This window comes from Eubalaena glacialis, chromosome 11 (genome assembly GCF_028564815.1).
Source record: "Eubalaena glacialis isolate mEubGla1 chromosome 11, mEubGla1.1.hap2.+ XY, whole genome shotgun sequence".
In the NCBI taxonomy this organism is placed as follows: Eukaryota; Metazoa; Chordata; class Mammalia; order Artiodactyla; family Balaenidae; genus Eubalaena; species Eubalaena glacialis.
Window position 1 is genome coordinate 7037835 of NC_083726.1, and position 26052 is coordinate 7063886.

Below are 26052 nucleotides of genomic sequence, written 5' to 3' on the forward strand. Positions count from 1 at the left end.
TCCCCTACTTCCTCCCCCCCTTTCTCTACTCCCCTTCCTCCCTTCTCCCTCCTCCCCCTTCCCCTCCACTTCCTCTCCTCTACCGTTCACTCTTCCTCACTCATCCTCCCCCTCCAGGTGCCTGCTAATTGCTTTCCTTTCCTGACATTACAGACCTGGCCAGGTCACCCCAGAAGGCTGAAGTTTTGGGGAGGGGGATGCCTTGCCGGGGAGAGGTGCAGGGGGGTTGGTGAGTTGCTGGCTGGGGAAAGAGAGAAGAACCCCTGACCAATGAGGGTTGTGTCCACTGTGGAGGAGTGACCCCCCCCTCCTCCTGTGCCCCAGTCCTACGTGTTCCTGAGTGACCCACCACTGCCAGCATCTTTTATTCATGAGGTCTTGAGGCCAAGGCTGCCCAGTTCAGGGCTGCAGCCTTTTTGTCCTGGCGGGAAACTGGGGCCTGGGGCATTGGAGGCCCACTGTCAGGAGGGAGGGGAGAGGGGAGAGAGTGGACTGCCAGGGAGTGATTTGGGGGGGAAATAAGCAATATAGGAGTGCGCAGTGCAGAGAGCAGATGGGGTGCAGGTGGGAGGCGGGTGTGAGAGGCAATCAGGGAAGGCTGTGAACGCCCAGAGGGGGCTGGAGGGAGGGGAGGGGCAGAGCTGGGAAGGAGCCCTCCGTCCCCTCCTGCCTGCCCTCTCCTGCCCAGTGGATGCTCTCTGGGATCCCCAGTTGGTTGCCATCTGCCCACCACCCCTTCCTGTCTCCCCAAGCCTTCTAAAGGCTGACTCCCCAGGGCCCATATCCAGATTTGTCTGGTGGCCTCATAGAGCCTCCATTTTTCTCCCCATCCACAGAGGGCAGGGGTGGCTGCGATTCCACCCCACCCCATCCTGGGTTATTCACTGCCCAGTGCGCTGGGCCGCAGTCACTGAGGCTGAGGACACATGAGCGGGGGCCTCCTCTAGGCCAGCTGGCAACAGGGATGAAGTCCAGGGTGCTGGGCTGGCTGCTTCCAGACTGGCCTGAGGAGGGTGATCTGTGCTGGGGGGAGGGACATCCACCAGCCGGCCCCCAGGCTTTGGCCTGTCCCTGCTCTACTTTCTGTGGTTAAATTTGTCCTCCTGGCAGGCGTGTCCGTGAAAGGCAAGTGCAGAGACTAAGCAATTAGGGCAAAAACTGTAATTGTGCCAGCAGGCCGGTAGGCCTACTGTGTGCCCAGTGCATCCCAGGGGCAGTGAGGGGGTCGTGTGTCCTGCTCCAGCACTGCACAGTTGAGGAGCCCAGGCTCAGAGAGGTGCCAAGACTTGCACAGTGACACAGCCGAGCCGGAGACCAGACCCTTGTCTGCCATCCCCACCCCCATCCCGGATCAGGGTGCCTCCTGCTGCCCGGGTGTCTGGCAGGAGGGCACAGAGCAGGCTTCTGTGATGCCACTGGGACTTTGGGCATTTCTCACCAGCTCTCCCACTGTGGAGTCACCAGGAGGGCTCCTGGCATCTGCCGGGTTTCCCTCCTCGAAGCCTCAGTCAGTGACGCTGGGGCTGGCTCCTGCCTCTGGGTGCCCACTGGGTGCCCCCGGCCACAGTCAGCTTGTCAGGGTGACTGCCCATGTGCCGATCCTCACCTACCCTCTCTCCAGAGGACCTCTACCCACCCAGAGGGTCATCCTTTGCAGTCCTTCCTCTGCTCCCCTCAGCCTCTCGGAGGAGTTGCTCTGGGAGCTGAGCAGTGGCTCTGAGCGGAAGGGCGTGGCCCTCCCTGGGTTAGGGTATCTGGTGATAGGTGTGCCAGGTTTGCACCCTGATTAGCTGTGTGGCCTAGGGTAAGGCACTGTCCCTCTCTGGGCATGTGGGAAATGGGGACGATGGCAATATCGTCTTTCCCATGGGCTTGTTTTGAATTGAACGAGAAGAGAGATGGTAAAAAAAAAAAAAAAAAGCCCCCAGCACTTTGTACAGATGTGAGCAGCTGGGCTGAGTGGTTGCCTTTGCACCCTCAGTGCCCAGCCCTGAACCTGGCACGCACTCACCACTGACTGCTCTGTGCCCTTTCTATGAGACCTTGAACCAGGAATGGTGGGCCCTACCTGATGGTCCCCAGCTGCTGGGGGGACAGAGGATCTGGGCCGAGAGACCAGAGAGATCACACAAGATGTGTCTGCACATGTTTGTCTAAATCCGTTGACTTTTTATTCTCTGGCCAGTTTTTCCCGAGTTTACCTTCTTGGGGTGGGGAGAGGCAGTTACGAAGGGGCAGGTCCTGGGGCTGATCCTCAGGGCCCTGGCTTGGTGGACTTTCACAGTTGGCCCTGGGAACTGCCCCTCCCCAGCGCCCATTCCCTCTAGCCAGCCGTGGCCGTGGAGGGTGCCCTGGAGGCTGGTGGGGGGAGATGGAGGCAGGTTGGCAGAGACTCTGATGAGATGGGTCTCCTCATCCTGGGGCTCACTCCTCCTCGTTCTGTTGTTCGATGAATATGATCAACCCCCAGGCTGTATTTAGGGAACACGTCCTCTGCCCGGTCCTGATTTTCTATCTTCAGCCCCTGGTCAACTGTACAGAGTGGTCCTCTCTGATGGTGCCCATTTCACAGATGGGTGGCTTCCTTGCCAAAGGTCACCCAGCTGGACTGTCCAGTGTGGGCACCTAGGCCTGCCTGAGCCAGTGGAGTGGAGGGGTTGGGGCACGGGTTCTGGAGCCTGAGTTCAAATTCTGAGTACAACCCCAGCTTGCTGTGTGGTTCTGGGTGAGTTGCTGCACCTCTCTGAGCTCAGTTGCCATGTCAGCAGAGGGGATAATAATAGCATCTCCCTTTGGGAGGAGTCAGTGCAGTCACACATAAAACACCTGGCACAGAGTAAGTGCTTGCTAAATGTCAGCTGTAGTTGTTGCTGTTTTTATTATTATTTGACTTGAAAATTCCCTCTGCTCCACGTGCTACTTCCACAATAGTGAAAAGCTGAGCTGAGTAAATGCAAACGAGTCCTCCTGGGTCCCCACCCGGCGACATGACGTCCCGAGCCCTGCTTGGGGCTGGCAGCCACAGGGCCCCCTTGTAGCTGCGGCAGTGAGAAGCTTGGCCCTGTCCCGGTAGCCTGGCCAGGGCCCCGTTCAGGGGCGGGGGTCTCGGCTCTGCCTGGCCTGCCTCCTGGCTGACAGCTCGGGTACTGTGAGCTGGCTGCCAGCCAAGCTGCCTCCTCTCCCGGCTGGCTGGCGGCCCGGGCCTGTTGCCAGGGGGCCGGCTGGTGGGCAGCAGCTCGAACGCCGCAGGGCTGTGATCCCAGCCAGGAGGCTCCAGGCAGGGCTGGGTGTTGGGGCCTCCAGCCACTGCACACAGCCCTTGGGAGCCAGGCACAGCTGCGGCGGCTCTCAGCACCGCCCCCGAAGTTGGTGCCTCCGAAGAGCTGAGAAGAGCCGATTCACAGAAGCAGCAGCGAAAAGAGCACAGCCGGGCGGTGGGTTCACAGAACAGCGGCAGGCCTCTCTGGCAACCTCCACTTCCTCATCTAGAAAAAGGAGCCAGTTGTACCTCCATGGCCTGTCTCACAGGGTCAGTCAGCTAACAAGCACTCACTGATGCGCACATGTCTAGGGCTTGTGCCGGGGCCAAAGGATACAGCATCCAGTTAGCTGAGGCCTGGCGGGGGGAGGATGGGCTGATGGTGATGGTGATGATGATTCTAGGCAACACCGCGCACTTACCAGGCACCAAGTCCTCTACAAATAGAGGACTTACCCACCCCCACCCCCACCCCCGCCTTTTATAGATGAGGAAACAGATTCAGAGATGTTCATACAGCTAATAAGTGACTGAAGCAGGATTTGAACCCCAGCAAGAGGGCTTCAGAGTCAACCTCTCAAGGATGCCTAGGGTCTGAGTGTGGAGGGAGGCCTGTACCGCGTGGGGAGCCGGTCACTCTGCCTGGGGCACGGGAAGGCTGCCCAGAGGAGGGGATAGATGTGGGGCTGGGGCCGGAGGCTGCACAACATTTCTTCCGGCAGCTGCTCAGGGCCTTTGACAGAGAAGGACGAGGTAGGGAGTTCAAGGAAGGTTTATCCGAGGAGGGGACCTTTGGGCTGTGACCTGAATGACATGAGCCAGTTGTGTAAAAACGTAAGGGGAGACCGTCCCAGGGAGAGGGAACAGTGAGGTGGGAAGAGGCTCGGCAAGTCAGAAGGAACAGAAGGCAGGCCCCTGGCTTGGGAGTGTGGAGTGGGCAGGAGCCGCCGAGGGCAGGGCAGGGAGGGGTTTGGAGTTGTGCTGGGACAGAGGCAGCCGTGCAGGTCCCTTCAGGTGTTATTATCAGAGAGGGAGTGCTCAGGCCAGGGGTGGGAGGCTTGGCTTGGGTACTGGGCTGTGCCACACCCTCGCCTTTCCCTCTCTTCATCATCTCCCTCGGTGGCAGCGGGGGTTCATCATGGGGGTCCCTGAGCCCCCTTGCCCCATAACTGGTGATGTTCTTCTCCCGCCTTTAGGTTCTGCATGGGTCCCCCTGGGCAGCCTCTAGCCAGCCAGCTCCTGGCTTTGCTGTGTCCATGGCCCAGCCCATCTTACTGCACAGAAGCCACTGCGCACCGTTAGACCTTTCCTAAGGATCAGCCCTGTGCCCCCAGGCCCTCCAACCACATCCCTGGCTTGTGTTTCTTTCTGCAGGCAACCAGGCACTCTGCCTGTCGCCAAGTACAGCTGGACAGTCCAGGCTTGGCTGTGTGACCACGGCACGCCACGGTCCCTCTCTGAGCTTCCTTGTCCTCATCTGTACAGTGGGGGCATCAGTGGCTACCTTGTGGTTGGCTGTGAGGCTTAAACGAGATAATCTTCGTCAGGTCCCTGCCAGGAAACTAGCCTTGCCTCCATCAGTGGCCGCTGTTGCAGAGATGAATCCTAAATCCTTGTGACCGCCAGACCCAGCACCCTGGACAGCAGCGGCCTGGCCCTGCCCTCTCCCTGGGTTGGAAGGGAAGCTGCTTCCCTGCCTCCGCCTCTCCGACCTCCATCAGCCTCCCCTGGCCTCCCTCCCGCTCCCGGAGTCTTTCGTCTTCGGCACAGTCTGGTAATTAAAAACCTTCAAGGGGGACTTTATTGAGTTAGCATTAGTTATTTTGTCAGGCTGGGAGAGCGAGAGAATTATCTGTCCTCCGGGAGAGGGGGCTGGGGCGGGGGCCGTGGGCTGAGATTGGCAGGTGCCTGCCTGTGCCGTGAGCACACTGCTTGTGCCCCCTTAATGCGCTGCACTGCAGGCTCCGCGGGCAGGAGGCTGGCAGGGGTGATTCCCCACCAGGAGGCTCATTCTCCGGGGATGTTCCCACTTCCCAGCCCCTTCCTCACTTCCATGCTAGGGCTGATAGGCTCCTGGCTTTCAAAACAAGCCCCCACCAGAGCCCAGGATGGCTGCAGGCTTGGGGATGCAGGCGGTGCGGGCTCTTTTCTTCCTGAGCTGGGGTTTGGGGCCAAGCTAAGCCTTTTGCCTCCCTAGCCTGGCCCTCAGGCTGGGGTTGGCCAGTGGGCTGGTTTTTGGCGCCTCAGGCCTCCCTGCCACCCCTTTGCAAAGCCTGAAAGCGCCCACTTAGGGAATCAGGCAAGGAACACCTGGGACTTGGAGCTCCGTGACGTTGGGCAAGCCCCCTCACCTGCCTGCACTCAGTTTCCCACCTGTAAAATTAGATAGTAGTTCCTCCCTCTCCAGGCTGTCACGAACCATAAAGGAGGTCAATGTGAATTCCCTTGTCCAGGAGAGGACCTGTTTTTATTTCCCTGGGTCTCTTTAAATGCTCAGCCCTAGGGAAGGAGCCAACATTTACCCCCTCTGTTTGTTATTCACTTTCAGACAACTAATCACTCGGAATCTTCACAATAACTTTGCAAGATAGGTGTGGCCGGTCCATGTTTCAGATGAACAAACTAAGGCTTAGAGCCAAGAGGTGGTTTTCTCAGAGTCTCAGCCAGGAGTGGGGAGGCTGGGCCTGGACCCGGGTCTTTCCCTGGTTGGAGGAGCCGGGAGCCAACACTTGATACTGTTGAATCTCTTGGGGGTTGGTGCCCAGGAAGGACACTTGTCAGCCTCCTCCAGGGACTTCGGCCTGACCAGGAGGCCTCCTGTGGGGGGACTGGGCCCCTGGTTCACCCAGGCTTTGTGTCCTATCCCCTGCCTTGCTTTAGGGCTGAATCTAGGGAAAGCCCAGAGCCTGACTCCCTGGTCCATCTGCCCTGCCTGCAAGGACCCAGCACCTGAGACCCAGGCCCTGCCACTCCTGGTGGTCAGTGCCAAGTGGGAGGTGGTATGTGGAACTGGAGCCCAGGGGCACGCCAAGCACATGTCTGTGCCACTGTGGTCATATTGGTCATTCCGTTGGACTTTCCTGGGACTGGGCCTTCACTGGGTTTGGCCACAGGCATAAGGTACCCTGGAGGCAGAAGGTAGGGGTGCAGCGAATGGGGAGGGGCTGGCCTGGAATGGGCTTGGGAGGGAGGTGAGGGCTGAGAGTTGAACCGGGGCCCAGTCTCCCGCGAAGTCATGGGGCCCTGTGTCTCACGTGTATGGAGCTTTGGAGCTCACACAGGCTTCCTTGCCCTCTAGGTTGCTGCCAAATGCCCCCTTCTCCAGGAAGCTTTCTGGGGTTTTCCCAGGGTAACTTGCTGCCCACCTTCCCGGGGTCCCATGGTCCACCTTGGTTACAGTTAACAGGCTGGGATGTTACCTCCTTGAGGGCAGGGCTGGGCCCTGGCTTGCCCCCAAGTGTCGGAGTATCTCCTGGGTCCCAGCTAAGGCCCAGCCCTGCCTTGGATTTCTCAAAAGTGAGTCCAAGGCGTGGGACTGGTGCTTGGGGACTGTAAGGGCAGGAGCGGGCAAGAAGCTGTCCTTTTACTGCAACCTGGCCTCTGTGTGCATGTTCTGATCGGGAACAGTGGGGCCTGGGGGACAGGACAGTGAACACACAGGCCCAAACGTAGGAGCCATAAAAAGCTGCCTCCTGCTGCCTGTGGGACCTGAGTGAGCTCCCTCCTTGTAATCCCACCCTGTGAGATTATGGGCAGAGAGCCCGGCATGTGGGAGGGCCCCGAGTGTTCATTTCCATCCGTGCTTTCTCTCCCAGCCTCGTTTCCTTATCTGAGAAATGGATGAGAGACCCCTTGGTTCTCTAATGCTCATGAGGCTTATGTGAGGGGTAGTGTGTGAGGGGTGCCGGGCACCTGCCTAGGTCAGACACCTCGTGTTCACAGGGGGTGGGGGGTGACTGGTGGCCCTCAGGCTGGACAGGAGCTGACTGCTGTGGGGGAGGCCCGGGGCTTGAACTCCATCCCTCACCTCTGTGTTTTTCTGTTCTTTTGTTTTTAATATTTATTTATTTATTTTTTGGCCACACCACGTGGCCTACACGATCCTAGCTCCCTGACCAGGGATTGAGCCTGGGTGCGGAGTCCCAACCACTGGACTACCAGGGAATTCCCACCTCTGTGGTTTAAACCTTGATTCTCTTAACCTGTCTGTGCCAGAAAGGAATTGGGTTGAGCCCCAGACCCTCACGTAGGCCCCTTTTGCTCACTTTGTTAGGCTGGACCCACCTTTTTGGGTATTCTTACAGGCCCTGCCTCCCAGTCAGATCACTGGACCAGGAGTCAGGAGACCCAGGTTCAAGAGGCCCCCTCCTCAGCCCTCTGTGGCCCAGGGTCCTGCCCTTGCCTGGCCTGGGCCAGCCTAGACAACCTAGCCAGGTATTGGCTCAGCCCACCTGGATCCACGCTGGGCCTGGGGCCCTGCCCAGCCCAGCACACCAGCACACCAGCACACCAGCACACCATCCCACCGACAGCCACACCCTTCCTGCTCTCATCTGATTCCTCACACAGAGGCTGCCTTCACTGTACCACTCACAGAAACCACTCTCAGCCCGATCTGTCCACTCTGGTCCAGACTCCAGTGCAGGGATCCCTTCCCCACCCACTTTCTCCTCAATGATTGCCTCCTCTGGGAAGCCCTCTCTAACCCCAAGGCCATGGGGGAAGGCCCCTTCCCCTGCGGTTCAGACTGGAGTGTGGTCATTGGTTTACTTTTCTTTCCTCCCACCAGACTGTGAACTCCTTAAGCAACACAGCCTTGTACATTTCTGGATCCTTGCGCCTGGTATAGAGTAGGTGCTCAATAAATGCTTTTGCGTGTTGGCCAGGACGTGGGAGCAGGAAGGACCTTAAAGATCATTTCAGAAAAGAGGAGCTGGAGCCCTGGAGAGGGGAGGGACGGGGGTGTGGAGTGAGGCTGTGCCCTGGAGAGGAGAGGGCACTGGCTTTGAATTCTGACAGCCTGGGGACCCATCTGGCTGGGCCATTGACTTCACCTCTCCGTGCCTCAGGTTCCTTAGTTGTGAACTGGCGTATTAAAGTTGCTTCCCATGGTTGTACTGAGTTTGAACCAGGATAAGGTAAGAGGGGTGTTTTGCAAAGGCCCTGAGGATGCGACTCTTCCCAGCGGTGTTCTAGGGGTCAGGGTGGGCAGGAGGCATGCCCCCAGCAGGGCCTGTGTTCAGGGGAGCTCTTGTTTTTCTTGAATTGCTGGGCACTCCCTGAAGACAGGCCAGTGTCTCTGTCCCCAGACCCAGCAGCATACGCTTCGACCAGAGCCAGTGGGCTTGGGACAGAGGTGTGATCCGTCTCCTCAGGGACCCTCCAGAAGCTAGAAGCTGTCCCCGCCAGCCTTTCCTGGGCTCCTCTTATTAGTGGCCACGCTATGGGGAGAGGGTCCCCTCCTCGTGCTAGGCAAGGGTCAGGTATTGCCAGCAGCAGAGGCCTGCCCCCTCCAGGCCTGGACAGGCCCACAGCAGAGCCCAACTTCCTTCACCTGAGTCCCTTCCACCACCCACGGTTTTATATTTTGAGCAGATGAAAGACTTTCATTCCTTTTTGTGTGTGTTCTGTTTTGTTTTTTTTTTTGGCTGGGATTAGCTGGTCCCTAGCTGCCTGTTTCCTCAAAGCTCTGTTGTGTTGAGAGGACATCAGAGGACTCATGCTTTGTGGCTTCTCAGGGGACCTGAGCTTCCTGCAGGTCCTGGGGCAGGGGGCTTGGGGGCAAAACTGGGAGAAGAGACAGGGTGAGCGGGGCGACCCTCACTGCAGGCATGAGCCACCTCCAGCCCTGCGGTGGCGCAGGTTAAAATGTAAGCCAGGCCTTGGGGCCACCGCTTACCACCGGGCAGGCCCCAGCCCCCAAGGAGGGTTTCTGACCTGGGCACTGCCTCCTGCTGGCCCCCTCTCCCCCTGCCCGGCCCCCTGATCCCCGAACAGCAGCCGGCCATGCAGGGGGCGCATGCGTGTGAGAGTGAGCCGGCGGTGGAGAATTAATATTCCTGGAACATCGCCCCGGCCGCCTGCACACGCCGAGGAGAATATTATGGCGATTAGCGGTGGGAGTTCGGCCTGCACGCAGTATCTGGATGGAGAATTCGGTGTGATTAATCTGGCGCTAAGTAGCAGCCTCCGGGGTCCGCGGGGCTCTGGCATGTTTGGAATGGGAAAAAAGCTCGGGACTGCAGAGATTCTTTGGGTGGCTCTTTGGGGGTCTGCCAGGGTGGCAGCTGTGCCCAGAGCAGGCTGCAGGCCCCTGATGGCCCCCGGGCAGGCAAATCACCCTTCATTTGTGGCCATCAGCAAACTGCCAGCAGATAAAAGTGTGCTTGGTTCAGAATCTCAGGCCACCCCAGACGTTTCTTTCCTTTTAGCCTCCTGCGTTGTGTCACAGACCCATGTTCGAGTTGCGGCTTCAGTGCACTTAACACCACCTTTCTGGGCCTCGGTTTCATCATCTGCAAAATGGGATGCATGATTCTTGTCCTGCCATCTCAGGGAAGAATATTCACTATTATTCCCGTCTTATGGAAGAGGAAACTGAGGCTATGAGCCTTTGCACAGCCAGGAGGTGGCTATTATGCAGATGTTGGGGATTATTATTAATAATTCTACTAATAACCTGATTTCAGTAGCCACCCAGTTCCTCTCGCTTTTGTCTCTGCTTTCGGGCAATGGCAGATGATGTTCAGAACCTCTCAATGTGTTGGGGGAGGCAGTGGCAGGGAGAGAGTACTTCCCTTATAGATTGGACTCTATAGCCCCATCTGTAGAATGGGTATTAAAATACCTCGCCTCCCTGAAGTGGATTTCTGTTTTAAGATATGTTGTTCTGGGGCTGTTGGCTACTAGTGGAGGTGAGATGAAGGTGGTGGTGGTGGTGTGGGTTGGGGGAACGTCTGCCGGCCCTTCTTCCTGTCCTTGGCACCAATCTTGCAGCCTTGTCAGATGGAAGCACCGAAGGCCAGGGCTGGAAGGGAGCTCCTGCTCTTGTTTCCCAGTGTCTTCACTTTAAGGAAGAGGAAACTGGAGGATCAGAGAAGGCACAAGGGCTGCCCAAGGCTGCACTGAAGTGGCAATGTTGAGGGCGGACCACAGTCTTTGGAACCAGCCAGGCCTGGTTTGTGTTGACTTTGGGAAAGTCTTCCTTCTTCTGAGTCTGTTTGCTCCTCTGGGGAGTGGGACAGTCATGCCAGCCTTTGGGGCAGAACAGTGTAGTGGGCCTGGAGCAGAGCAGGCAGTCTGCTATTAGCAGGAGAAGGTCTGGGTCTTCTGGGAGCCCCGAAGGCTATCCGAAAGGGTGCCTAGTGCATGCGACTGGGCTGTGTCCTCCTTGCCCAGGGGGCTGGACTTGTTGAAAGCTCTTGTGGTGGCAAAACTCAACCGTTAAACTTTTTCGCTCGACTGCTTCAAGCCCCGTGTACTATTTCCAAATCTGATTTGCAGGATTTTTTTTTTTTTTTTCCTGGGCCAGTGAGGCCTCGGACATCCATGCAATTCACCATTCTACCCAGAAATTGATACTGGATCAATCGTCTTCACTCCCACTTTCCTAGGCAAGCGACATAATGGCTTTTAAAAGGGGGTTGGTTTGTGGTTTCCCAGCAATAGAGCGGTCTGTGGTCTTGAGCAGCTAAATTTGAGACCAGGCTTTTCAGGAGGACGGTTTTTAGTGAGCTCTGAGATGGCTGGGCACAGTACAAGGTAGCATGGGTCACAGAGAGGCGGGCAGGGCTCCGTGGGGTTGGCTGTGCATTCACTGCTGATTCTTGAGTGCCTGGAACAGTAGGAGCTCAAATAAATACTGCTTGAATGAATGCATACATGCCTGATTGGGTAGATGGGTGCACGCCTGCACGATGGAATGGATGCATGCTATGATGAGAGCAGTCAGGTGTATTGGTTAAGTGCCAGATTCTGGGGCTGGATACCCTGGGGTTGAATCCTGGCTCTGCTCTTTATTGGCGGTGTGATTTTGGGCAACTCAGTTGAGTTCCCTAGGCCTCAGTTTGCTCATCTGTAAAATGGGGGTAATGGTAGACCCTCACCAGAGGGTTGTTGTGGGGCTCAAATGAGTTCATCGTCCTAAGAAGCTAAGACACAGGTGCACACAATAAGCACTACGTAAGTACCATTAACTTGTCTTTGCCGTTACCATTAAAAGAATTCTGACCTAGGGGTTGTGAGACTAAGCGTAGGCAGGTAGGTCCCTGCCACTGACCTACCATGTGACCTTGGTCAAGTCCCTTCTTCTCTCTGGGCCTCAGTTTCCCCATCTGTAGAGTGATTGGGGCAGATGATGCCAGCATCCCACCCAGCTCAGTTATTCTGGTCTCTGTGTTGTTGGCCTGTATCCATGACAACATGCCCAGCACAGAGGCTTGGTGCTCATGGAGCCCTCCAGCTCAGCCACTGTGCTGCCAAAACCCCATGTTCCCAAACAGAGGCGACAGTGCCCCCTCTACCCTTTGAGTTGCTGTTTTGAAATGTGCTTTGCCTTTGGGGGTTGGGTGCCCCAACTCTTCTTTCCATGCACTTACTCCCTCCTCCCTTCCCCTGAACCTTCCTGACCCAGCTCACATACCTCCTCCTCCAGGAAGCCTTTCCTGGTGCCTCCCCCAGCTGCCGTCCCTTCTAAGCCTCTTCTCTGCATCTGTTGCTCCCCACTTGGTGATCCCACCTCACCCACGTTGAGATGTTTGTGAAAAGGTACTGAATAACTGTCCATGTGTGTCCATAGTTTGAGGGGACTGAAGGGAACCCGTATTTATTCTGTATCTACTAAGTGCCCGGCTCTGTGGTAGGCTCATTCATATTCCTTGTCTGCAGTTACCCACTCAAAAACTCAGCGAAGTAAGGAGCGTTAGTTACATTCCTTCAAGAGTGGGAAGTTGAGGCTCACTGAGGTGGTGTCGGAGCCCGGTCTGTGTTCTTCCAAAGTCCACTTCCTTCCCACTTCCACCACGTCTCTTTCAGACTCCCCTCTGTCCTCTGTGGCACCTCGCAGGCCCAGATCACATAAGGTAATAATGATGGCATCTAACACGGATCTGGCTCCTGCTACGAGTCTGCACTGGTCTAAGCATTTTGCATCCCTTCTCTCATGTAATCTCACAACAACCTTATAAGGCAGCTTCTGTTCTTATACCCGTTTTACAGGTGGAGCATATGAGCCTCAGAGAAGTTAAGTAACTTGCCCACAGTCCCGCAGGAAGGAAGTGGTGGAGCCAAGATTTAAAACCAGGTGCCTGCCGAACTGAATTAAAGTTCTCCAATCCACTGTGTCAACCAACCTTGCCTGGTTTCCTCGGTGCATATTTCTTGAATGCCCACTGTGTGCAGGCACTATGCCAGGGGTCAGAAGACAAAGCAGACCCGTCTCCTTGGCTGGTTTAGCAGCCTGGCTGGGGAGGCAGGCAGGTGAACAGGCAGGCACAGGTCTGCTGGATCTGGTGAGGGTCTGCACTGTGCTGAGAGCCTCTCAACAGCACTGCTGTTCTTGCCCACACTTCACAAAGGAGGAAACAGACTTAGAGGGGTCAGGTGGCTTGTCCAGGGTCACACGGTGAGTGAGTTGGGAAGCCGGGATTTGAACCCGAGCAGTCTGCCTTGGAGCCCCCATCCCTTTCCACCACTTCCTGCTGCCTCCCGGGACACTCAGTAGGAGCTATGATGGGGGATAAACATGGAAAGCCTCATCTCACTTGGACCTGGGGGTCAGGAGATGCTTCTCGGAGGAAGTGATGTTTCAGTTGAGACCCTCAGGTAGCCAGGGAACGGGTGACGGTGGGGTGAGTTGTTCCAAGCAGCAGAACAGCAGGTGCGAAGGCCTGGAGACCAGAGGGAGCGTGGTTTGTTTAGGGAACTGAATGGAAGTGTTTCTTCTGGGTTTCCTCGCTGGTGTTTGCGCCTGTGTGCACATCTTTTGTGAGTAGGGTCAATTTACTACAAGGCTTTACTGAGTGCCTGGTGTGGATTTTGCACCATGTCAGGTCCTGGTGGGGGAAGGACCGGTGCAAAGCATGGCCGGAGTCCTGAGAACTGAGGTGGGAACGTTAGCTCCAGGCTTTGGGGAAAGCCTGGGAGAAAGGGAAGTACTTTCCAGACCCTGGGAGCAGCCCGGTCTCCTGGCCTCTAACCCTGACATCCTGGATGTGGGAAGGGTGACATGAGATAGCTGGAGTCTGGCGCTTAGTAGGCCCTCACCCAATGCCAGGCCCAGGAGCTCAGATGAAATTGTGAGCCGAATCAGGGGCAGCTGATGTTCAGCAGCCCAGGTGCTCCGTGGTGCCAGGGAAGAGGGTGCTGTGGTGGGATTGGCACACCGGGGCCTGGCGGGGCCTGGGCTGGGCTGGGGTCTTGAGCTAAAGGGAACACAGCAGAGCGGGTTGCGTGGTGTCTCATCTGAGGGCAGAGGCTAGAGCACCCATGGTTTACTTAAAGCAAGTGGGCATCGGGGATGGTCTGTGCAGCTGTAGAGCAGGAGGCTGAGGCCGAGGGCACTGCAGGGCCAAGGATCTGGCCGTGGTCTGGAGTCCAGGCACTGGACACCTGGGTCTCTGTTTTGTCCCACCATGTATTGGGCCTCAGTTTCCCCACCTTGACATGGGGCTTTGGTGCCTACCTCCTAGGCATTGCCACGGAGTAAGAGGGGGAGCATGAATGCCTGGTGCTGGGGCTGCACGTAGTAGTAGGTGCTCAGCCCACTGAACTGGTGCTGCTAGCCACACACTGAGGGCAGGCTGCCTGCTGCTGCCACCCCTGGAGATGGGATTTGGGGTGATGGGGACTGCTGCATTCTGCCTGCCCCTACTGAAGCCCAACTTTGCTGGGGGGTGGCCTAGGCTGAGTAATCAAATCCAAGGCCTTGATCCTGCAGCCGGTGAAAGGCTTCAAAAAGCCCCGAAGCTGCCTGGCTGGCCCTTCAGGCTCTGGGCCCCCTTGCTGGCCCTGACTGGCCCTTTCCCACCCTCTTTGCCACCTGCCTCAAATCCCAGCTCATTTCCCTTCTGCACCGCCTTGGGGAGGCCCTTCCTTCTCTGAGTCACACCAGGTGTTTGCGATCACCGCCCAAGATGCTGGGTGCGAGTTCCCGCACACAGTAGGTGCTCCACGACCCGTCACACTGGCCTTGACCCACTGGGCTCCAAGAACAGCGGTGAGCTGTGATTCTTGCCTGTGGTGGGCGTTCGGCCCTTTTAAGCCATTCACTCGGGGGCCAGTTATAGACACATAATCGCCCCTATCTATAGAGATAAAACATATTCTTCAGAGATGAGCCACCCGCCCCTCCCCTGCCCGCCCCCCCCCACGCTGGCACGCGCTCTCCGCATTTGAGGGCGATGGAGGAATCTGTGCTCCCCTCCCTCCTCCATCCATCCCCTCCTCCCCGCTGCTCCTCCATCTCCACCCTGCAGAGGTGAGATCTGGCAGGGGCCGTGATGTCAGAGGCTCGGCTGATGTCACCGCCCCGGCCCTGTGACTTCACTTGCCGGCTCGGGCAGGAGGAGCCGCGAGGAGGCTGAGAGACGAGAAACTGCCCCCTTTCCTTTTCCTTCTCCTTGTTCCCTTTCCCCTCCTCCCTAGCCTCACTCGGGAGTTGTTTTCCTCCGGCCGGTCGCCCTGGGCTGTTGGAGGGGTCTGGAGCAAGTGCCAGGAAGGATGCTGCTGCAAAGGTAACGCAGCATGCGCCGTGTCTCTCCCTCCGGTCACGAAAGTTTGCTCTGGCGTGCGAGGCGTGCCGGCTGGGCGCTCCGCCGCGCCACGCTGCCCGGCCCGAGGCTCCCGGGGAGGGGCGGGCGGGGGCGGGGGCGGGGGCGGGCGGGGGCCTCCCGGGCGGCCTTCACTGCCTTGTCCCCATCAAAGGCCGCAGCTGCTCGAGCGGCGGCTGCAGCTTTGAAACTGCCATAAAGAGCGATGGAGGGAGGGGAGCGCGGGGGATGTTCAGAGCGGTGCCCGGGAGGGTGGCCGGGAGAGGAGAGGGGAGAGACGGCTGCTCTGGGAGCTCGGCGGCCCGGGCGTGAAGGGCAGGGCTCCGGGTCAGAGTCCCAGGGGCTGAGTCACTCTCGCTGCCCACCCCCCCCCCCCCCCCCGCCGCCCCGTCCCCTGAGGTCCAGCCAGCTTCCGTGGCTGGGACCCTGGCAGTGAGGGTGCAGAGGCGGCCGGGGGTGGGCCGGGGCTGGCTTCTCCCCCCACCGTTATTTCCAGGCTTATTCTTCCACCTCCAGCAGGCCATTTGTCAGCGGTGATTCGGGACAAAGGAGGGGGCCGTGGGTGGTCTGCTGCAAGTTGGGCGAGGGGCACTGAGCGCGGGCCGGAGAGAAACGCCAGCAATTAAGAGGCAGATCGAGGGCTTTGCTCATTCAGGCTGTCGAGGGAGCCGTCATTTTGTGTTAGCGTGCGTGTCTGAGGTGGGAGGAGGAAGAGAGGGGAGAGTGACAGGAGAAGGATTATGACATTGTGTTGTCTCTGTTTGTGGTAAATGCAAATTTGGCACCAGCAGCTTCCCGGGAAAAGCAGCAGCAAGTAACCCAGGCCAAGGCCTTGGCCCAAACCCGCTGAGGGAGCCCATGTGGGGCGGTTTGGGGTTTTGTTTTGTTTTTTTTCCTCCCTTTTTTCTGTCTGGTGTGTGCTTTTTCCATTTATTTTTACAGTGAAGTGCTGGAGACAGACAGGCCAGCATGGCGGGGAGGAGCTCGTCCTCCTTCCTCTCTGGCACACCAGCCCCCTCCTCACTCTGCAGGAAGCCCAGGCTGCTCTCCTGACCCCCAGCCATTGCCCCATCTTGGCTGCCTCCCTGCAAGGTCTCTCTGTCCCCAGCCAGGGTCACGGTCCTGTCATTCTCTTAGCCTGGGCGGCCTGAGGTCTCAGAAGGCTACTTCTGTCCACAGCTGCTTCCCAAGGGTAACCAGAGACAGAGAGCCAGGGACTGAGGCTCAGATGGGGTTCGAAGATACAAGGCCAGAGATGGGCCTGCCCCCGGCTGCAGGAGGGTGGCAACGGGTTCTGTGGCCGGGCTGGTGTTGGCAAGATGTCCCAGGACCTTGTCTCCTCTGACAGGCACATGAGGGCAGAGAGCTTGAGCCTGACCTGGGCTGGGAAGCAACCACAGCTCTAGGCTCTGGGCTGCAGCAGGGCTCAGGCAGGAGCAGTGGCATGTACAGAGGTGGTCAGTCTCTAGAGGAGGTCTCCAGAGAACACAGAGAGTGGGGCTTTAGTAGGGCCAGGCCATAGCTCAGGTCCCAGCAGGGATGGAGACATCTGAGCTGAGAAGCCGAGGCAGGAGCCCACCTCAGATGGAGGGTCAGGGGAAGGACCTCTGGGTCCAGCCTGTCACACACTAGGCCTCAGGCTGTAGCCCTCATTCTAGCCCTCCTTCCCCAGGAGCTGGTTCCTCACCTGGACCTCACTGCCTCTTTTGCCTGGTCAAGTCCTTTTGGATTCAGTTAGCCTCCTCCAGGAAGCCTTCCCTGCCCTCAACCTGGATGGTCTGGGGGCCTGCGCCCTGCCCATCCCCATGCCCCCTCTCACAGTGCTGTGAGAGGTGTGGCCACTGTCAGGCTCTTGGGTACAGGATTTTTAAGGCATCCTCTCAGTGTTCCCAGCACCCACCCAGAGCTGAGCACAGAGTGGGTGTGTGCCTGGAAGCCAGGGGAGCAGATCCAGACCTGCTGATACCCCAGGAAGGTGGGCCACCAGGATGGAACAGTCACCCTGCCTCACACCCTGGAAGGGGTGATGGGCTTACTTCCTTTGGGCAAACCCACCGGAAGGGGATTTTTCCCCACGGAGCCTGACATGTGGGGACAAGCCACAGCTATGCCTGTGACCGGGACATCTGCCCCAAGCAGGAGAGCCTTATGGGGCTAATGTCCCTTTGGAAACTGCTGGCGGGCTCGCTCATCTACCCCAGCATTTCCTTCAGGTCCTGGGCCCACAAGCCAACCTGCATAGAGGAGCCAGGGAGCTGTGTGTGAGGAGCATCTGGCCTTCGCCTGCGGGGCTCTGGTGCCCCATGGAGCCTCCTTTGTCAGATGGAGAAGGAAGGAACAGTGGATAGACTCTCCTCAAGGCCAGGATGCTGGGTCCGTTCCAGGCCTGGGCTCGAGACCCTTCTCTCAGAGGTGTTGGGAGTACCAGTCGAGGTTCCAATTGGCCGGTCAGCTCATTTCACCCAGCCCAGGCTCACAGAGCCTGCCCACTTGGAGCCGTATGCCCACCCTCCTGGCATATATAGATGGAAGAAGCACAGCAAGCCCCTTCCCTCTGTATGCCCCCAATTTGATGGACCCCAGGAGCTTTGGAGTCAGCCCTGAGTTGCAGTCTTCCCTGGCCACTTTCTAGCTATATGACCTTAGGCAAGTTACTTAATCTCTCAGAGATGCAGTTCTAAAAGGCAGTGACCTGGTAGTAGTAAACTCTACCTGCAGGCTTGTTGTAGGGATTAAGGAGACTGCAGGTGCAGCACCTGTATACAGCAGGTGCTCAATTAATGGCAGCTGTGATTATGAGGGAGCTGGCTATGCCAGTACCCTAGAGGCACAACAAAAAAAGTTTTCCCTGGGGTACCCTTGTGAATTCTGACAGGTCAATCAAGAGGGGCTTCAGAGAGGAGGTGGCATTTGAACGTCTTGGAGGATGAGTAGGAGTTTGCCAGGCTAAGGCAGGGGAGGGTGTACCACCAGAAGGAAGGGTAAGAGCAGAGAGCTGCAGGTGTAACAGGCCAGTCACCTTGAGTGGCTGAAGCCCAGGAAGGGGAAGGGGGAGAGGGAACACTTTCTCTTGGCAGTGAGAGCCAGTTCTGGAAGAAGGGAGAGCCTGACTTGATGAGAGTGGGCAGGATGCACACAAAGCTGGCTTGTTCTAGCTCCTCTCAGGGTGGCCTTGTGGTGTTGGGATTCCTGGATAGCCTGGGAATTTAAGGACCAGCCTGGGTCTCCTTTTAATTTGGAGTCTCAGGACTTCTGGCAGCCAGGGCCAGCCCAGGCCCCACTCTGAGCCGGGGCCAACATTGCTGGGGAATCAGAGTAGATGCCTGGTCCCCAACTTGGGTGAGGGTTCCTGGAGCAGCTTCTCTTGCCTGGGACCCTGACGTGACTGGAAGCTCCTGCAAGAGATCAGGGCCGCAACTCCCCCTAGTTCATAGCGGGACCCAGGCTGCCTGGGTTCAACCCTGGCTATGCCATTTACCAGCTGTGTTGCCTCAGGCAACTCACCTGCCCTCTCTGAGCCTTGGTTTCCTGGGGTAATAACAGTACCTAAGTCACAGGGCTGTGGTGAAGATTAGGCGAGATAACTCTCACAAAGCAGTCGGCCCAGAGCCTGGCTCCCAGAGAGCACTCAACAACTGTTAGCTCAAAGAAAAGTCAGCGCAGGAGAGTGAAGGCTCTAGCATCTAGTGTCTGTGGGCCAGGATAATCGTGCCTAGTAATAATAGCTAACATTGGGAACTCCCTGGCGGTCCAGTGGCTAGGACTCGGTGCTTTCACTGCCGAGGGCCCCAGGTTCGATCCCTGGTTGAGGAACGAAGAGCCCACAAGACGCCTGGCGCGGCCAAAAAAAAAAAAAAAAAAAAGCTAACATTTATGAGCACTTACTGCAAGTCAGGCAGGCTCTGTTCTAATTGCACAACTATGTAGTAGCTTATTGAATACAGTCTTCCCTCACTGCCTAACATGTGAGGGTGGGGGGGTGGGGGGTAGGGCACCCCAGAAGCCAAAAGCATGCAGGGAAGAGCCTCAGAGATTTGGTGTTTTGTGCGCGAGGCTAAACAGACACCCTTGGTAATGTGGGCAAGACCAGAGGGAATTGGACGACGGCTGGGCTGTGAGGCATGAGGACCACAAGGGCCCGCCCACCACTGCAAATGGGCCACCTGGGACTGGACACCCCTCACACGTGGCAGAGCCTCAGACATACCGTGGGGCCCTGGACCAGTCACGGCCCCACCCTGGGCCTCAGTTTTCCTATCTGTCTGATGGGGGATTGGGCTCGCTCACCTCTCTCAGCTGCTGTTAAGGGGTGGCAATTCTCTCGTCTCTTTGATTTTCTTGGATGGCTTCCGCGTAGGTTGTGACTTGGGCGGTCACATCTGTCCATTGATTTTTCCGGAAAGGATGCTTTCTTCCCTTTTATTCTGCAGTCAGCCCACAGTTGAACAACTTTGATGTCTGGCCTTCCCACTGCTCCTCCTGTCCCCACCAGCACACCTCACCTGGGCTGGGGAAGGGGGCCGAGAGGGTCCAGCAAGATAGTGGCTCCCAGGAGGGCACAGGACTCCCCCAACACCACTCGATGTGCACCATTTGGGGAGAGCCTTGGGAGTGGGCAGATACAGGACTCGGGAGCCAAATCCAGCCCACACCTGGCAGTGTGACGCTGAGTTGCGTGGAAGACCCAAACGTTTCATTTACCCTCCCTCCTCTCCTCCACTCACGCTTCAGAGTCAGACAGACCGCTCATTCCTTGTTCCACTGTGCTGTGCTGGGTGATCGATGCTGGGTGACCGTGGGCACCGTATTTCCCTGAGCCTGCCTGCTCACGGGACGAGTGATTCCCCCTCAAGGGGTATCTGAGGCCAGAATAATTGGAACCAGCACTTAGGTGTGAGGTCATGGATTAAGCACTTGCGTGGATGCAGCCCTCTGTGGCGGGCGATGTTAATGTCCCCATTCTGCAGGTGAAAAAGCTGAGGCTCCAGAGCTTACAGAGCCTTCTCAAGGTAGCATCACCCTCTGCCCTCCCTTTCTTTTGTACACCCCACCTACTACCAAAAAGGAACTGGGGCGGGAGCCCATAGGTGGCAGGATAGGTAAAGGGAGCCCAGAGACCACGGGGTGAGGGCAGGGGAGGCTGGGGAGATGAGGTAGTTAAGTTACCATGCCAGCTTGTCACTGCTCGCCCACACAGGATATATGGGGAATGGGAATAACGGTCATCAAGTGTGTGGAGGAGGGGCACCCCACATGGGCACAGTCCTTGAGGATGCACAGGTTTCTGCCCACCTTCATTCAGCCAGGGCATGAGGGCATGGGGTTGCTTAAAGGGTTCAAATCCCAGCTCCGCCACTCACTGGCTGTGTGATCACAGGCTAATGAGCTATTGCTCTGAGCCTCAGTTTCCACACCTATAAATAGGGATAATTGGCGTACTCACCTCATAGCCTTGTTGTGAGGATGACCGGAGTTAATGCGGGTAACTCACTTAGCATGGTTCCTGGCACACGTGAGAGCCGTGGGAGTGTTCTCTATTGTTATCCCTCAAATCAGCTCAGGTTCCCCTGGAGAACACTCAAGAGTCTCCTGAGCACCTGCTTTGTGCCAGCACCAAGCCCAGGGAGCCAAGGATTCATCACTCAGGCCCCTCCCGTGCCCTGGGCTAAGCCACCAGCCTCAGGGCCTGGGGCTGAGTGTGCAGATTTGACATGCAGGGGGAACGGCCTGTGAGAATTGGTGTGTTGGCTCCCACTGCTGGCTGACAGACATCCTGATGAAATATGTCACTTTAAAACATTTTTTAAAAAAATTTCCAGAAACTTCTCTTAACCCCATGGGAGCCATAAGTAGCCTGAGCTGTTGTCAGGTTCTAGTCTTGGCTTTGAGATGACTTGCCAGAGACCCTCCCTTGTCTGGGCCTCAGTTTCCTCATCTGTAAAACAGGGCAGCAACTGTATCCACCCGAGAGGGTTGACCCTGGGTGAGGCTGCTTGTGAAATGTGCTTTGTAAACTCGAAAGCACCTTAACAGCTGTTGGGATCTTTTGGTTCGGTTTCTGGTCATTCAGGACACGGTCACGGGCAGATGCCTGTGCGGTGTCATGCTGGCCCTGGGCGCGGGCATCCATGGGATGCCGGCTGTACTATCAAGGGCTCCCTGAGTAGTGACCTCACTAAAACCCTTGAATTTTGTGATTTCCAGAGAACGTGGAAGGCCCCCCAGGCAGCCTGGCCTCTTCCGGGGGAAATGCTGGTAAGTGTCTTGTCTTATCTGTTAGTTCGTTCCACAAATGTTTTTGGAGTAGCTCCACGTGCTGAGGATGACGCGGGAGAACCGGAGGTCAGCCCTGCCCTCGAGAGCTCAGTCCAGGAGGAGGGGTTTGAAAACTTCACCCCCAAACAACCAGACAGCCAAGGTTCAGGGGTGGCTGGACGCAAAGCCTAGGCTTTTCAGGAGACGCTCAGCCACGGGGCAGGATCATTTATAAATGAATGTTGACTATTTTCTCTGCTCAGAATCCTTCAGCGGTTCCCCCTTTTGCCTTTGGGATAAAGTCCCCAAGCCTTTCGTGGTCTGCACTGTCTCGCTCCAACTGCATCTCCAGCTTACTCATTTCATGGAAATCACACTGGCCTCCTTTCCATTCCTGGAAATCTACTCGCTCCCTCCTGCCTTAGGGCTTTTGCCTGTGCTGTGCCCACTGCCTGGAGCTCTCTTCCAACCTCATCACGTGGCAACTTCCTATCTGTCCTTCAGGTCTCAGCTCAAATGTCCTGGATCCCCAAGACCCAGGGTCCCATTATACACCCTCTGTGCACCTGCCCACTTTCTTACTAATGTGTTTCATGGCTGTTACCAAATGATTATTTATGTGATCATTTGTTTGCTCTAATGCTCCTATGGCACTGTAAGCTCCATGAAAACAGGGACCCTTGGGCTCAATGCCTGGCATATGGTAGGGGCTCAATCAATGTTTGTGGAGTGAATTTATGATGAGTATTAAGGTAAGGCTTCGTGGAGGCGGTGGCATTTGAGTAAGACTTGAAAGAGGGTATAATTTCACTCTGTAGGGAAGAGAGAAGGGCTTCCTGCTTCGGGGAGCAGACAGGCACATGGTAGGGACACAACCCATTTGGTTTGGCAAAGAAGCAGAAAGGGACGTGTGAGAGAAGCTTGGAGAGGTGGCTGGGGCCAGGCGAGGGCTTTGTGTTCCAGGTGGATGAGAATTTACTTGAATTCTGAAGCTCGTTGGGGCCCACCAACAACCTTTGAGCCAGGGGTAGTAGGGTCAAAGGCTTCTGGCTTCTGGAAACTGTAATGAGTTTGCTGCAGGGATGGGTGGGCCGGGAAAAGAGGCTGCAATCAACAAGATCAGTTGGGAGTTGGAGAATCCATTGACTCTGCTGCTTTCTGTTTCCCCGGAATCACACATGTGCCTTGGAGTTATCCTGTGAGCTCCCGGGGAGATGCAGGGCAGTGATGAGGAACCTCACAGGGCATGACTGCTTCCAGAAGACAATCACCTTGGTGGCAGGGGAGCCATTCTTGAATCACTGGAGGGAGAGATGGAGTGGAGGGGACATTGATGTCCACAGTTCTCACACCTGTGTCCTGGTGCTTTCCCTGTGGCCCAGGAATTGTGACACTGAGGGACCAGCCTGCGGCAGAAGATGAGCAGCAGCATTTCCCTCAAAGCCCAGCAAACAAGACCCACCTCCACGTACCCCATGGGGGTGCAGCTGTTGTGGTCAGAAGAGCCAGGATTCTCAAGAAGGACCTGGGGACAAGTCTCAGATCTACTACTTAGCAGCTGTGTGCCTCTGGGCATCTTGTTAGCAATTCTGGGCTTCAGTTTCTTTAGCTGTGAAGCGGGGGCTACTTGGGTGTTGTGAAGGTTAAGTGTGAGGACACACACGGAGCCCCAAGCTCAGGGAACACTGGAGGCGCAGGAAGTAGTGGCTGTATCATGGCCACATTTTTCTCCACGGTTTGAATTCTTCACAGGAAGCTGGGGTTTCAGGCTTAAAATGAAGAGCATGTCAACAAAGCAGGATGGAACAAAGTCTTTTCCCAGCATGCCTCAGCATGCGGCACTGCCTTCCCGTGGAGCCCAACAGTGATGGGGCTAAAAGTCTTGAGCTTTCAAGCAGAAATAATCCCAATGGAAAGGAGCCTCCCTATTGTTCTCTTGTGATAAAGCGATGCAGGGGCTCTGCAGCCTGACCTGCCTGGTTTCAGATTCCAACTCTGCCTAGCTGTTCGGTGACTCAGTTTCCTCATCTGCAGAATGAGGTAATAATAGTACCCACCTCGGAGAGCTGTTGTAAGGATTAAGCAAGTTAGCGCAGGTGAAGTGCTTAGACGTGGCTTTGTCACTGCTATTGTTAGATCATTCCATCTTCACTTTAACACTCTGCAGTGCTGTAAGTGACTCAGCGGGGGCTCGGGGGCCAGAAGGCTGAGTTCAAACCAGCTCTGCTGCTTGCTAGCTGTGTGACCTCCGGCAAGTCTCTTAACCTCTCTGTGTGTCCATTTCCTGCTCTGCACAATGAAGATGACAATCCCTGCCTCCCACTGTTGTTGGGAGCAGTGAATGGGGTCAGCCAGGTAAGGGACCCGACTTCCTGGAGGCAGGCAGACCACTTGGCCCCTCCTCCCACGCATTCCAATTTCCAGATGAAGAAATCGAGACTCAGAGCCATTGGATCATCTGCTAAAGGACACAGATCAGTGAGACCAGGCTACACCCCCAGCTCCGTGACCTGTGCTGGGCCACCGTGCCAGGGACTTCTCAGGGAGACTCGAGGCACTAGTGGCAGGAGTGTCGAGTGGGCTGAAGGGTGATCTTCTGTGAGGCCAGCCAGCAGGGGCCTCCCGTTGCTCAGCTGCGTCTCCCCCAGTGTCCCGAGTGTGCTGATGCACGGCTCCTGCTGCTTGTCGGTTAGGCCTGGGTCTTCCAGGCATGGGGTCTGAGGGTCCAACGCCTGCAAACTGCCCAGTCTCCAGGGCTTTACCATGTTACCTGTGGGGAGAGACTGGTGCCGACCCTGCTGTCCCCTCAAGTCTGTTTCCCTATCCGCCTGCAAACTTTGGGACCCACCAACCATCTGTGTCCATCCTTCCTTCCAGTGTTTACCCAGTGCTGGGAAACTTGGTGGTTAAGAGTGCAACCTCTAAAGACCTGGGTTCAAATCCCAGCTTGGCCTCTTCCATGCTGTGTGACTTGGGACAAGTTGTTCAACTCTCTGCCCCTTAGTCGTCCCGTTTGTACAGTGGGGATGAGAACAGTACCAACCTCATCATGTCGCTACAGACACACAGTGCCTGTTCCCAGTAAGCTTGGATTCCTCTGGGCTGTATCGTCATTATTAATGTTATCATTTTTATGGTTATGGTGCCTTACCCTGCAGAGGATGCCAGAGACCCGAGGGAAGCAGAGGTGTCTGCCCTGTGAATGCTCACGGTCCTGTGGGAGAGGCAGACACAGGCACAGACAGCCCAGTGTGATCAGTGAGAGCTGAGGAGGAGGGAGCCACCACTTGGGCCCTGGAGGAATGAGGTGGAAGGTAGGGTTGAGGGGCAAATCTCCTGAACAGAGGTCACTGTGAGACCCTGTGGAACCAGTTCATGCCAAGTGGGTCACAGATACAAGGCCCTGTAGGACCCCACCCCTGCCCACCTCTGCAGCCTCATCTCTCGCTCCCCTAGCCCTGCGCTGCACACAGCCCTCCTGGGACCTGCAGTGGCTGTCCCCACGTGGCTAAGGCTTGGTATTCCCGGACTCTCTATTTGGAGCCTTCCCCACCCCCTTAGCCTTAGAGCCTGCCCTGCCCTTGCCCCAGAAAGACTTATTCTGAGGCCCTATGTTCCCTCCATCAGGGTTTACAGCCCAGCACACAGCAGCAGGTGCTCTGTGTGGAATGAAGGCCACTCTTATGTTTATGCTTTGCGTGGGAAAAGTGCCTGGCTTGGGACAGGCTCTGCCGGACGCTTTGGGGGGTTCCCCACTCTGTTAACCAGAGGCTTTTTTTGGTAAGTTGTCTCCTGGAGGACTGAGCAGGAGTTCCAGGAGGCCTCCCTCTTGGCGTGCTAGAGTTAGCGGGAGGCCCCTCCCAAGAGGAAGGAGAGCTGGGGCCCACTGAAGGATAAAGGTGAGGGCGGTACTTGTGCTCAAGAGAGCCAGCGAGTGAGAGGAAGGACATCCGCCTGCCGCTGAAGGCACCGACAGCCCAGCTCACTTCGCACAAGTCACTGATCTGCCGAGCAGGGCCAGTCTCCTCAATCAATCCATGCTGACAGATGGTAGCGGAATCAGTGACCTAGAGGCAGAAGGCTCCATTTGTAATCCCAGAGTGGCCCAGGCGCCTGGAGGAGGGCAGAGGAGTTTGTAATAAAGGGAGTGACACAGGGTTTCCAAAAGCCATCTTGGAGCTGGAGGAGGAGGGAAAGGATTAATTTTGCTTCTGGAATTGAAAACACTGATTCAATTCAATATGTATTTTTTGAGTGGACTGGGCTAGAATAGAGAGAAAAAAAACAAAAACAAAAAACCCCCCAACTAATCTACTGTCCTTTCCTTAAACTGTGGTAGGAAAAACAGGATTCTCTTGGGATTGACATATATACACTAATATGTATAAAATGGATAACTAATAAGAACCTGCTGTATTAAAAATTAAAATTGTAAAATTCAAAAAAAAAAGAAAAATAGGATTCTCACAGATGAGACAGTGAGAGAACAATAGAAGACACTAATGTGATCAAAGAGGAGGGAGCTCCCGGTTATTGTGCTCTGGCCACTATGGGATCTTGAGCAGTGACTTAACCTCTCTGAACCTCAGTCTGCTTGTAAGTCCACATCATAGAACTGTAGCTATTGCTAATGCATGCCTGATACTGTACTGAATTTTTTATGCATTTCTCTTAAGATTCCCATAATACCTTATGAGTGAGGTCATATTATCCTCATTTTACAGCTGAGGAAACCAAGGTTCAGAGGGGTGAAGTGACTAGTCCAGGGCC

The 26052-nt window shown here is 56.3% G+C and overlaps 1 protein-coding gene across 1 annotated transcript in view; it reads left to right on the forward strand.

Moving 5' to 3' along the window:
* Positions 1 to 21263: 21263 nt before the first annotated feature.
* The window catches only part of TCF20 (transcription factor 20), a 103033-nt gene continuing 98244 nt past the window's right edge, over positions 21264 to 26052 (forward strand). The window contains exon 1 of the mRNA XM_061205027.1: positions 21264 to 21282. Within this exon, the coding sequence (XP_061061010.1) occupies positions 21277 to 21282 (6 nt within the window). The 5' untranslated portion in view covers positions 21264 to 21276. The remainder of the gene's footprint in view (positions 21283 to 26052) is intronic.